This window comes from Salmo salar, chromosome ssa07 (assembly GCF_905237065.1).
Source record: "Salmo salar chromosome ssa07, Ssal_v3.1, whole genome shotgun sequence".
Taxonomy (NCBI): Eukaryota; Metazoa; Chordata; class Actinopteri; order Salmoniformes; family Salmonidae; genus Salmo; species Salmo salar.
Genome location: NC_059448.1, coordinates 63,450,549 through 63,463,531, shown reverse-complemented (window position 1 = coordinate 63,463,531; position 12,983 = coordinate 63,450,549). Strand labels below are relative to the sequence as shown.

Below are 12,983 nucleotides of genomic sequence, written 5' to 3'. Positions count from 1 at the left end.
GGGGTCAGCTATACCCTGCAGGTACTGGGGTCAGCTATACCCTGCAGGTACTGGGGTCAGCTATACCCTACAGGTACTGGGTCAGCTATACCCTGCAGGTACTGGGGTCAGCTATACCCTGCAGGTACTGGGGTCAGCTATACCCTGCAGGTACTGGGGTCAGCTATACCCTACAGGTACTGGGTCAGCTATACCCTGCAGGTACTGGGGTCAGCTACACCCTGCAGGTACTGGGTCAGCTATAGTTCACTGACTACAACCTCAGGAGTATTTAGATAAAATAGTGACAACACTGTATCCTTCATGTGTCCAGGGTTCATAGAGTCTAATATGGAGAGAGAGAGAGAGATACTTCTGTCTCTTTAGGGTTTCAGGCTGAGTATCTGTAAAGAACTTTCTGACAACTGCTGATGTGAAAACGGCTTCATAAAATACTTTAAAAAAATAAAAAATGTACCCCTTTTTCTCCTCAATTTCATGATATCCAATTGATAGTTACAGTCTTGTCCCATCGCTGCAACTCTCGTAGGGAGAGGTAAAGGTCGAGAAACACGACCCTGCCAAGCCGCACTGATTCTCGACACACCGCCGCGAACCCGGAAGCCAGCCGCACCAATGTGTTGGAGGAAACACTGTACACCTGGCGACCGTGTCAGCGTGCACTGCACCCAGCACACCACAAGAGTCACTTGTGCACGATGGGACAAGGACATCCCGGCCAGCCAAACCTAACCCGGACGATGCTGGGTCAATTGTGCGTTGCCTCACTGTCACGGCTGGCTGCGACACAGCCCGGGATCAAACCCGGATCTGTAGTGACGCCTTAGACCGCTGCGCCACTCGGGAGGTCCCCTTATAAAATACATTTGATTGATTGATAATATGTGAGAGAAAGTAGGCAATATTTGACGGTCAGTGCGTACCCTGTCCAGTCTGGCATCGTCGCCCGCTCTCGAAGGAGAAGAGGTTGGAGTCGTAACCGTAGCGACGCAGACAGAGGTAAGGCCACTTGACAGTGTCACGTTTCCTGGTGTGGAGGATAAGCTCCTCCTCTGTCAGCTCCATCAAGCCTGAGCCCAACTCATTACCATCGTCATCCACATTTATCACCTTGAGAGAGAGAAAGAGGGGGAGAGAGAGAGAGAGGGTGAGAGAGACAGAGAGGGTGAGAGAAAGAGGGTGAGAGAGAGAGAGGGGGAGAGTAGAGGAGCGAGAGAGAGAAAGAGGGGGAGAGAGAGAGAGGGTGAGAGAGACAGAGAGGGTGAGAGAAAGAGGGTGAGAGAGAGAGAGAGGGGGAGAGGAGAGGAGCGAGAGAGAGAAAGAGGGTGAGAGAGAGAGAGAGGGGGAGAGGAGAGGAGCGAGAGAGAGAAAGAGGGTGAGAGAGAGAGAGGGTGGGGGAGAGACAGGTGTAGAGAGGAGAGAGTGTGAGAGAGAAAGGGGGAGAGAGAGGCATGGATGAGAGAGGGGGGGCATAGCGAGAGAGAGAGAGGGGGCATAGAGAGAGAGAGGGGGGCATAGAGAGAGAGAGGGGGGCATAGAGAGAGAGAGAGAGAGGGGGGCATAGCGAGAGAGAGAGAGAGGGGGGGCATAGAGAGAGAGAAAGAGGGGGGCATAGAGAGAGAGAGAGGGGGGCATAGAGAGAGAGAGAGAGAGAGAGAGAGAGAGAGAGGGGCATAGAGAGAGAGAGAGAGAGGGGGGGCATAGAGAGAGAGAGAGAGGGGCATAGAGAGAGAGAGAGAGGGGCATAGAGAGAGAGAGAGAGAGAGGGGGCATAGAGAGAGAGAGGGGGCATAGAGAGAGAGAGAGAGGGGCATAGAGAGAGAGAGAGGGGGCATAGAGAGAGAGAGAGGGGGGCATAGAGAGAGAGAGAGAGGGGCATAGAGAGAGAGAGACACAGAACAGATGAGAAAACCATCAGTGAAATGAGTCAGTGATAAACAATGAGAAAATCTAGGTCTCAATTTGGGATGGATGTGACAAGACACTTAAAAGTCATATTACACTTTGTGAAGAAAGACCCTGATGTATCCATCCATGTGATCTCTAATGAATGTTTTACTAACAGGGTTACAGAACGACCCAATTCACTGGATTATCAGAATTACTACTGTAGCTTCTACTGACAGTTGACCCTCTACACTCCACACAGCCATGTACAGAACAGTGTTAGCAGTAGCACCAGGTCTACAGCACAGTGTTAGCAGTAGCACTAGCATCAGGTCTACAGCACAGTGTTAGCAGTAGCACTAGCACCAGGTCTACAGCACAGTGTTAGCAGTAGCACCAGCATCAGGTCTACAGCACAGTGTTAGCAGTAGCAGTAGCACCAGGTCTACAGCACAGTGTTAGCAGTAGCACTAGCATCAGGTCTACAGCACAGTGTTAGCAGTAGCAGTAGCATCAGGTCTACAGCACAGTGTTAGCAGTAGCACTAGCATCAGGTCTACAGCACAGTGTTAGCAGTAGCACTAGCATCAGGTCTACAGCACAGTGTTAGCAGTAGCAGTAGCATCAGGTCTACAGCACAGTGTTAGCAGTAGCACTAGCATCAGGTCTACAGCACAGTGTTAGCAGTAGCACTAGCATCAGGTCTACAGCACAGTGTTAGCAGTAGCACTAGCATCAGGTCTACAGCACAGTGTTAGCAGTAGCACTAGCATCAGGTCTAGACAAAAGCAGCTATGTCGCAGGCAGAGGGCCAGAGTCAGGCTGACTGGTTAATGATTTGACATATCAGAAACAACCAGACCAGTCATCTGTTGTTATATTACTGGTATCACATGACCCTACCTAGCTGGCCATTAAAGCCAAGCTGTGTCTGGTCTGACTAACAGTACAGTACCTGTCTGTACACATACTATACTGCAGACACAGTCTGTCTAGCTGTCCTGGTGGAAGCCCTGGATAGAACACTACCACCCTATACCCCGAGGTAGAAATGGTCCTTTACCACAGGGAGGAGGGGGAGGGACAGACAGAGAGAGAGGGGGGAGAGAGAGAGAGGAGGGGAGGGAGGGAGAGAGGAGGGAGGGAGAGGAGGGAGGGGGAGGGAGAGACAGAGAGGAGGAGGGAGGAGAGAGGCGGGGAGAGAGAGAGAGGGGAGGGAGAGAGAGAGGGAGAGGGAGAGACAGAGGAGGGGAGGGAGAGAGAGGAGGGGAGGAGAGAGAGAGGGAGAGGAGAGGGAGAGAGAGAGGGGGGAGAGACAGAGGAGGAGGGGAGGGAGGGAGGGAGGGAGGGAGGGAGGGAGGGAGGGAGGGAGGGGGGAGGGAGGGAGAGAGAGAGGGGAGGGAGGGAGGGAGAGAGAGAGGGAGAGACAGAGGAGGAGGGAGAGAGGGAGGGAGAGACAGAGAGGAGGGAGAGGGGAGGGGAGAGAGAGAGAGGGGAGGGAGAGACAGGGGGAGGGAGGAGGGAGAGACAGAGAGGAGGGGGAGGGAGAGACAGAGAGGAGGGGGAGGGAGAGACAGAGAGGAGGGGAGGGAGAGACAGAGAGGAGGGGAGGGAGAGACAGAGAGGGGGAGGGAGGGAGTGACAGAGGAGGGGGAGGGAGAGAGAGAGAGGAGGGAGAGAGAGAGGGAGAGAGAGAGGGAGAGAGAGAGGGAGAGAGAGAGAGGGAGAGAGAGAGACAGAGAGGGAGAGACAGAGGGGAGGGAGAGGAGGGGAGGGGAGGGAGAGGAGGGGAGGGAGAGACAGAGAGGGGGGAGGGAGGGAGAGAGAGGAGGGAAGGGAGGGAGAGAGAGAGAGGAGGGGAGGGAGAGAGAGAGAGGAGGGGAGGGAGAGAGAGAGAGGAGGGGAGGGAGAGAGAGGAGGGGAGGGAGAGAGAGGAGGGGAGGGAGAGACAGAGAGGTGGGAGGGAGGGAGACACAGAGAGGTGGGAGGGAGGGAGAGATGGAGGGGGGAGACAGACAGAGACAGAGACAGTCTATGTGCACACTGCCCACAAAATAATGTGAAAACTGAGCTGCACTTCCTAACCTCCTGCCAAATGTATGACCATATTAGAGACACATATTTCCCTCAGATTACACAGATCCACAAAGAATTTGAAAACAAACCCAATTTTGATAAACTCCCATATCTATTGGGTGAAATACCACAGTGTGACATCACAGCAGCAAGATGTGTGACCTGTTGCCACAAGAAAAGGTCAACCAGTGAAGAACAAACACCATTGTAAATACAACCCATATTTATGTTTATTCATTTCCCCTTTTGTACTTTAACAGATTGAGGGAGGAGGCAGCGAGAGGGGGCAGAGGGAGGGAGGAGGCAGAGGGAGAGAGGAGGCAGCGGGAGGGAGGGGCGGGAGGGAGGAGGCAGAGGGATGGAGGGAGGAGACAGAGGGAGGAGACGGAGGGAGGGAGGGAGGGAGGGAGGGAGGGAGGGAGGGAGGAGGGAGGAGGCAGAGGGAGGGAGGAGGCAGCGGGAGAGAGGGGCGGGAGGGAGGAGGCAGAGGGAGGGAGGGGCGGGAGGGAGGAGGCAGAGGGAGGGAGGGAGGAGGCAGAGGGAGGGAGGAGGCAGAGGGAGGAGGCAGAGGGAGGGAGGAGGCAGAGGGAGAGAGGAGGCAGCGGGAGGGAGGGGCGGGAGGGAGGAGGCAGAGGGATGGAGGGAGGAGACAGAGGGAGGAGACGGAGGGAGGGAGGGAGGGAGGGAGGGAGGAGGCAGAGGGAGGGAGGAGGCAGAGGGAGGGAGGAGGCAGCGGGAGAGAGGGGCGGGAGGGAGGAGGCAGAGGGAGGGAGGGGCGGGAGGGAGGGAGGAGGCAGAGGGAGGGAGGGAGGAGGCAGAGGGAGGGAGGAGGCAGAGGGAGGAGGCAGAGGGAGGGAGGAGGCAGAGGGAGGGAGGAGGCAGAGGGAGGGAGGGGCGGGAGGGAGGGAGAGAGAGTGACAGAGAGGAAAAAGAGAAGGGAACTCACCTTGAATTTGCTCTGATGCTTATCAGGGATGGAGTCTTTGTCAGGACAGCTACAGTAGCTTCCCATGGCTCGTTCAGAACACCATCTGATCTCTACAGGACAGAGGAGAGACAACACATTATCACTCAGACTGGACCGGCAACCTGGACAAGCTGACACTGACCAGCACTGGAACCTTTACCATCACGTGGCTGCATTTCAGATCAAACAGATATCAAGACAAATTAACAGCATGGTACTTGCAATGCCAGGGTTGTGGGTTCGATTCCCATGGGGGACCAGTACGGGGAAAAGTTGGAAAATGTATGAACTCACTACTGTAAGTAAATGACTTTTTTTTTTACACATTTGCCTTTGGATGATGCTGTACTTCCCCATAACGGCCAGCAGAGGGCAGGCTGTAGTAACACCACCACACTAACTCCCTTCTATCCAGGATCTATCCACCAGTCTCTCTCTAGTCCCCTGTATCTAACCACAACTAGTCCCCTATATCTAACCACAACTAGTCCCCTATATCTAACCACTACTAGTCCCCTATATCTAACCACTACTAGTCCCCTATATCTAACCACTACTAGTCCCCTATATCTAACCACTACTAGTCCCCTATATCTAACCACTACTAGTCCCCTATATCTAACCACTACTAGTCCCCTATATCTAACCACTACTAGTCCCCTATATCTAACCACTACTAGTCCCCTATATCTAACCACTACTAGTCCCTATATCTAACCACTACTAGTCCCCTATATCTAACCACTACTAGTCCCCTATATCTAACCTCTACTAGTCTCTCTCTAGTCCCCTATATCTAACCACTACTAGTCCCCTATATCTAACCACTACTAGTCTCTCTCTAGTCCCCTATATCTAACCACTACTAGTCCCCTATATCTAACCACTACTAGTCTCTCTCTAGTCCCCTATATCTAACCACTACTAGTCCCCTATATCTAACCACTACTAGTCCAGTCCCCTATATCTAACCACTACTAGTCCCCTATATCTAACCACTACTAGTCCCCTATATCTAACCACTAGTCTTCTCTAGTCCCCTATATCTAACCACTACTAGTCCCCTATATCTAACCACTACTAGTCTCTCTCTAGTCCCCTATATCTAACCACTACTAGTCCCCTATATCTAACCACTACTAGTCCCCTATATCTAACCACTACTAGTCTCTCTCTAGTCCCCTATATCTAACCACTACTAGTCCCATATATCTAACCACTACTAGTCTCTCTCTAGTCCCCTATATCTAACCACTACTAGTCCCCTATATCTAACCACTACTAGTCCCCTATATCTAACCACTACTAGTCTCTCTCTAGTCCCCTATATCTAACCACTACTAGTCCCCTATATCTAACCACTACTAGTCTCTCTCTAGTCCCTTATATCTAACCACTACTAGTCCCCTATATCTAACCACTACTAGTCCCTCTCTAGTCCCCTATATCTAACCACTACTAGTCCCCTATATCTAACCACTACTAGTCCCCTATATCTAACCACTACTAGTCTCTCTCTAGTCCCCTATATCTAACCACTACTAGTCCCCTATATCTAACCACTACTAGTCCCCTATATCTAACCACTACTAGTCTCTCTCTAGTCCCCTATATCTAACCACTACTAGTCCCCTATATCTAACCACTACTAGTCTCTCTCTAGTCCCCTATAACTAACCACTACTAGTCCCCTATATCTAACCACTACTAGTCCCCTATATCTAACCACTACTTGTCTCTCTCTAGTCCCCTATATCTAACCACTACTAGTCCCCTATATCTAACCACTACTAGTCTCTCTCTAGTCCCCTATATCTAACCACTACTAGTCTCTCTCTAGTCCCTTATATCTAACCACTACTAGTCCCCTGTATCTTATATTTATTTAACCAGGTAGGCAAGTTGAGAACAAGTTCTCATTTACAACTGCGACCTGGCCAAGATAAAGCAAAGCAGTTCGACACATACAACAACACAGAGTTTCACATGGAGTAAAACAAACATACAGTCAATAATACAGTAGAAAAATAAGTCTATATACAATGTGAGCAAATGAGGTGAGATAAGGGAGGTAAAGGCAAAAAAGGCCATGGTGGCAAAGTAAATACAATATAGCAAGTAAAACACTGGAATGGTGGATTTGTAGTGGAAGAAAGTGCAATGTAGAAATATAAATAATGGGGTGCAAAGGAGCAAAATAAATAAATAAATACAGTAGGGGAAGAGGTAGTTGTTTGGGCTAAATTATAGATGGGCTATGTACAGGTGCAGTGATCTGTGAGCTGCTCTGACAGCTGGTGCTTAAAGCTAGTGAGGGAGATAAGTGTTTCCAGCTTCAGAGATTTTTGTAGTTCGTTCCAGTCATTGGCAGCAGAGAACTGGAAAGAGAGACGGCCAAAGGATGAATTGGCTTTGGGGGTGACCAGAGAGATATACCTGCTGGAGCGCGTGCTACGGGTGGGTGCTGCTATGGTGACCAGTGAGCTGAGATAAGGGGGGGACTTTACCTAGCAGAGACTTGTAGATGACCTGGAGCCAGTGGGTTTGGCGACGAGTATGAAGCGAGGGCCAGCCAACAAGAGCGTACAGGTCGCAGTCTATCTCTAGTCCCCTATATCTAACCACTACTAGTCCCCTATATCTAACCACTACTAGTCTCTCTCTAGTCCCCTATATCTAACCACTACTAGTCCCCTATATCTAACCACTACTAGTCTCTCTCTAGTCCCTATATCCAGTCCCAACTAGTTGCTGACATTGACATACAGCACACAGGCCTAACCTATATCCAGTATCCATCAATGTTCCAGGTGCCCTCCCCAGCGCTGGGTCCTGAGTCACACCTTCTCACCATGGCCTGTCCTCATCATGGCCTGTCCTCATCATGGTCCTCTCACATCAGCCTACAGAGGAGAGAGAGACAGAGATTCAATATTGGGATTGATGCTTTGTCTTTCAAATGCACTCAACCACACTACAGATGACAGTACATTAGTAGAGAGGACTCCAACACACTACAGATGACAGTACATTAGAGAGGACTCCAACACACTACAGATGACAGTACATTAGAGATGACTCCAACACACTACAGATGACAGTACATTAGTAGAGATGACTCCAACACACTACAGATGACAGTACATTAGTAGAGAGGACTCCAACACACTACAGATGACAGTACATTAGTAGAGAGGACTCCAACACACTACAGATGACAGTACATTAGAGATGACTCCAAAACACTACAGATGACAGTACATTAGTAGAGAGGACTCCAACACACTACAGATGACAGTACATTAGAGATGACTCCAAAACACTACAGATGACAGTACATTAGTAGAGAGGACTCCAACACACTACAGATGACAGTACATTAGAGAGGACTCCAAAACACTACAGATGACAGTACATTAGTAGAGAGGACTCCAACACACTACAGATGACAGTACATTAGAGATGACTCCAAAACACTACAGATGACAGTACATTAGAGATGACTCCAACACACTACAGATGACAGTACATTAGTAGAGATGACTCCAAAACACTACAGATGACAGTACATTAGTAGAGAGGACTCCAAAACACTACAGATGACAGTACATTAGTAGAGATGACTCCAAAACACTACAGATGACAGTACATTAGTAGAGAGGACTCCAACACACTACAGATGACAGTACATTAGAGATGACTCCAAAACACTACAGATGACAGTACATTAGTAGAGATGACTCCAAAACACTACAGATGACAGTACATTGTAGAGATGACTCCAACACACTACAGATGACAGTACATTAGTAGAGAGGACTCCAACACACTACAGATGACAGTACATGTAGAGATGACTCCAAAACACTACAGATGACAGTACATTAGTAGAGAGGACTCCAACACACTACAGATGACAGTACATTAGAGATGACTCCAACACACTACAGATGACAGTACATTAGTAGAGATGACTCCAAAACACTACAGATGACAGTACATGTAGAGATGACTCCAACACACTACAGATGACAGTACATTAGTAGAGAGGACTCCAACACACTACAGATGACAGTACATTAGAGGATGACTCCAAAACACTACAGATGACAGTACATTAGTAGAGAGGACTCCAACACACTACAGATGACAGTACATTAGTAGAGATGACTCCAAAACACTACAGATGACAGTACATTAGTAGAGATGACTCCAAAACACTACAGATGACAGTACATTAGTAGAGATGACTCCAACACACTACAGATGACAGTACATTAGTAGAGAGGACTCCAAACACACTACAGATGACAGTACATTGTAGAGATGACTCCAAAACACTACAGATGACAGTACATTAGTAGAGATGACTCCAAACACACTACAGATGACAGTACATTAGAGATGACTCCAAAACACTACAGATGACAGTACATTAGTAGAGATGACTCCAACACACTACAGATGACAGTACATTAGAGATGACTCCAAAACACTACAGATGACAGTACATTAGTAGAGATGACTCCAACACACTACAGATGACAGTACATTAGAGATGACTCCAAAACACTACAGATGACAGTACATTAGTAGAGATGACTCCAACACACTACAGATGACAGTACATTAGAGAGGACTCCAACACACTACAGATGACAGTACATTAGTAGAGAGGACTCCAACACACTACAGATGACAGTACATATAGAGATGACTCCAACACACTACAGATGACAGTACATTAGTAGAGAGGACTCCAACACACTACAGATGACAGTACATTAGAGATGACTCCAAAACACTACAGATGACAGTACATTAGTAGAGAGGACTCCAACACACTACAGATGACAGTACATTAGAGATGACTCCAAAACACTACAGATGACAGTACATTAGTAGAGAGGACTCCAACACACTACAGATGACAGTACATTAGAGATGACTCCAACACACTACAGATGACAGTACATTAGTAGAGAGGACTCCAACACACTACAGATGACAGTACATTAGTAGAGAGGACTCCAACACACTACAGATGACAGTACATTAGTAGAGAGGACTCCAACACACTACAGATGACAGTACATTAGAGATGACTCCAACACACTACAGATGACAGTACATTAGTAGAGATGACTCCAACACACTACAGATGACAGTACATTAGAGATGACTCCAAAACACTACAGATGACAGTACATTAGTAGAGAGGACTCCAACACACTACAGATGACAGTACATTAGAGATGACTCCAAAACACTACAGATGACAGTACATTAGTAGAGAGGACTCCAACACACTACAGATGACAGTACATTAGAGATGACTCCAACACACTACAGATGACAGTACATTAGTAGAGAGGACTCCAACACACTACAGATGACAGTACATTAGAGATGACTCCAACACACTACAGATGACAGTACATTAGTAGAGAGGACTCCAACACACTACAGATGACAGTACATTAGTAGAGAGGACTCCAACACACTACAGATCAGGCTGAGAGTAGTGAGTAAAGCATGGATGCTGCAATTACTACAGTGCTTTACAAAGAGAGAGAGAGAGAGAGAGAGAGAGACAGACACAGAGACACAGATACACACAGAGAAAGAGACAGAGAGACACACAGAGAAAGAGACAGCGAGACAGAGAGAAAGACAGAGAGATGAAGTCACCTCACAGAACCCTGCTCTGTCTTGACACTGCGCTACATGCCAGGTAATAGAGAAGAAAAGACAAGATGACAGTGAAGAGGAGGTGTGCTGCAGGTGAAAAGTGGGGGTGGGGGCAATACAAATGAAGAAATATAGAGACTGGGTGGACTATGGGGGCTGACTGACTGACTGACACCTGAGCGACGGGTAGAGAGTATTAATCAGATAAATGGGGCGTCAAGATTGTGTGTGTGTGCATACGTGTGTGCTTGTGAGTGGTACGTGTGTATGCGTGTGTGTGTGTGTGTGTGTGTGTGTGTGTGTGTGTGTGTGTATGCGTGTGTGTGTGTGTGTGTGTGGTGTTTGTATAAGCAGCCGTGTGTGTGTGTGTGTGTGTGTGTGTGTGTGTGTGTGTGTGTGTGTGTGTGTGTCACACCAGACTAATTAGATTGGGAGGCTCCAGGCTATATCTGCCTACTCAATCTTTCATAAAACAGAAAAGAATCTGCCTAAGGCGGACATTGTGTCTTCCTGCCATCCTTCAGCACTCTGAGGCAAACGCACAGAGAACCTCTAGCTCCATATTAGAACCTACACACGGAAGGAGAACCTCTAGCTCCATATTAGAACCTACACACAGAGAACCTCTAGCTCCATATTAGAACCTACACACAGAGAACCTCTAGCTCCATATTAGAACCTACACACGGACGGAGAACATCTAGCTCCATATTAGAACCTACACACGGAAGGAGAACATCTAGCTCCATATTAGAACCTACACACAGAGAACCTCTAGCTCCATATTAGAACCTACACACAGAGAACCTCTAGCTCCATATTAGAACCTACACACAGAGAACCTCTAGCTCCATATTAGAACCTACACACAGAGAACCTCTAGCTCCATATTAGAACCTACACACAGAGAACCTCTAGCTCCATATTAGAACCTACACACAGGAGAACCTCTAGCTCCATATTAGAACCTACACACGGACGGAGAACCTCTAGCTCCATATTAGAACCTACACACGAGGAGAACCTCTAGCTCCATATTAGAACCTACACACAGAGAACCTCTAGCTCCATATTAGAACCTACACACAGAGAACCTCTAGCTCCATATTAGAACCTACACACAGAGAACCTCTAGCTCCATATTAGAACCTACACACAGAGAACCTCTAGCTCCATATTAGAACCTACACACAGAGAACCTCTAGCTCCATATTAGAACCTACACACGGACGGAGAACCTCTAGCTCCATATTAGAACCTACACACAGAGAACCTCTAGCTCCATATTAGAACCTACACACAGAGAACCTCTAGCTCCATATTAGAACCTACACACAGAGAACCTCTAGCTCCATATTAGAACCTACACACGGACGGAGAACCTCTAGCTCCATATTAGAACCTACACACGGACGGAGAACCTCTAGCTCCATATTAGAACCTACACACGGACCGAGAACCTCTAGCTCCATATTAGAACCTACACACGGACGGAGAACCTCTAGCTCCATATTAGAACCTACACACGGACGGAGAACCTCTAGCTCCATATTAGAACCTACACACGGACGGAGAACCTCTAGCTCCATATTAGAACCTACACACGGACGGAGAACCTCTAGCTCCATATTAGAACCTACACACGGACGGAGAACCTCTAGCTCCATATTAGAACCTACACACGGACGGAGAACCTCTAGCTCCATATTAGAACCTACACACGGACGGAGAACCTCTAGCTCCATATTAGAACCTACACACGGAGAACCTCTAGCTCCATATTAGAACCTACACACGGACGGAGAACCTCTAGCTCCATATTAGAACCTACACACGGAAGGAGAACCTCTAGCTCCATATTAGAACCTACACACGGAAGGAGAACCTCTAGCTCCATATTAGAACCTACACACGGACGGAGAACCTCTAGCTCCATATTAGAACCTACACACGGACGGAGAACCTCTAGCTCCATATTAGAACCTACACACGGACGGAGAACCTCTAGCTCCATATTAGAACCTACACACGGACGGAGAACCTCTAGCTCCATATTAGAACCTACACACGGACGGAGAACCTCTAGCTCCATATTAGAACCTACACACGGACGGAGAACCTCTAGCTCCATATTAGAACCTACACACGGACGGAGAACCTCTAGCTCCATATTAGAACCTACACACGGACGGAGAACCTCTAGCTCCATATTAGAACCTACACACAGAGAACCTCTAGCTCCATATTAGAACCTACACACAGAGAACCTCTAGCTCCATATTAGAACCTACACACAGAGAACCTCTAGCTCCATATTAGAACCTACACACAGAGAACCTCTAGCTCCATATTAGAACCTACA

The 12,983-nt window shown here is 48.1% G+C and overlaps 1 protein-coding gene across 2 annotated transcripts in view; it reads right to left on the bottom strand.

Annotated features, from left to right (window-relative positions):
• LOC106595397 (fibroblast growth factor receptor substrate 2) overlaps window positions 1-12,983 on the bottom strand; it is a 74,968-nt gene that overhangs the window by 9,765 nt on the left and 52,220 nt on the right. Inside the window, exons 2-4 of one of the 2 annotated variants that reach the window (XM_045722442.1) lie at window positions 7,774-7,833; window positions 4,910-5,001; window positions 924-1,110 (exon numbers count right to left, since the gene is read on the bottom strand). In XM_045722442.1, coding sequence (XP_045578398.1) covers window positions 924-1,110; window positions 4,910-4,975 — 253 coding nt within the window. In that variant the 5' untranslated portion in view covers window positions 4,976-5,001; window positions 7,774-7,833. Of the gene's footprint in view, window positions 1-923; window positions 1,111-4,909; window positions 5,002-7,712; window positions 7,834-12,983 lie in introns of both variants that reach the window. The other variant, XM_045722441.1, reaches the window with a different exon arrangement.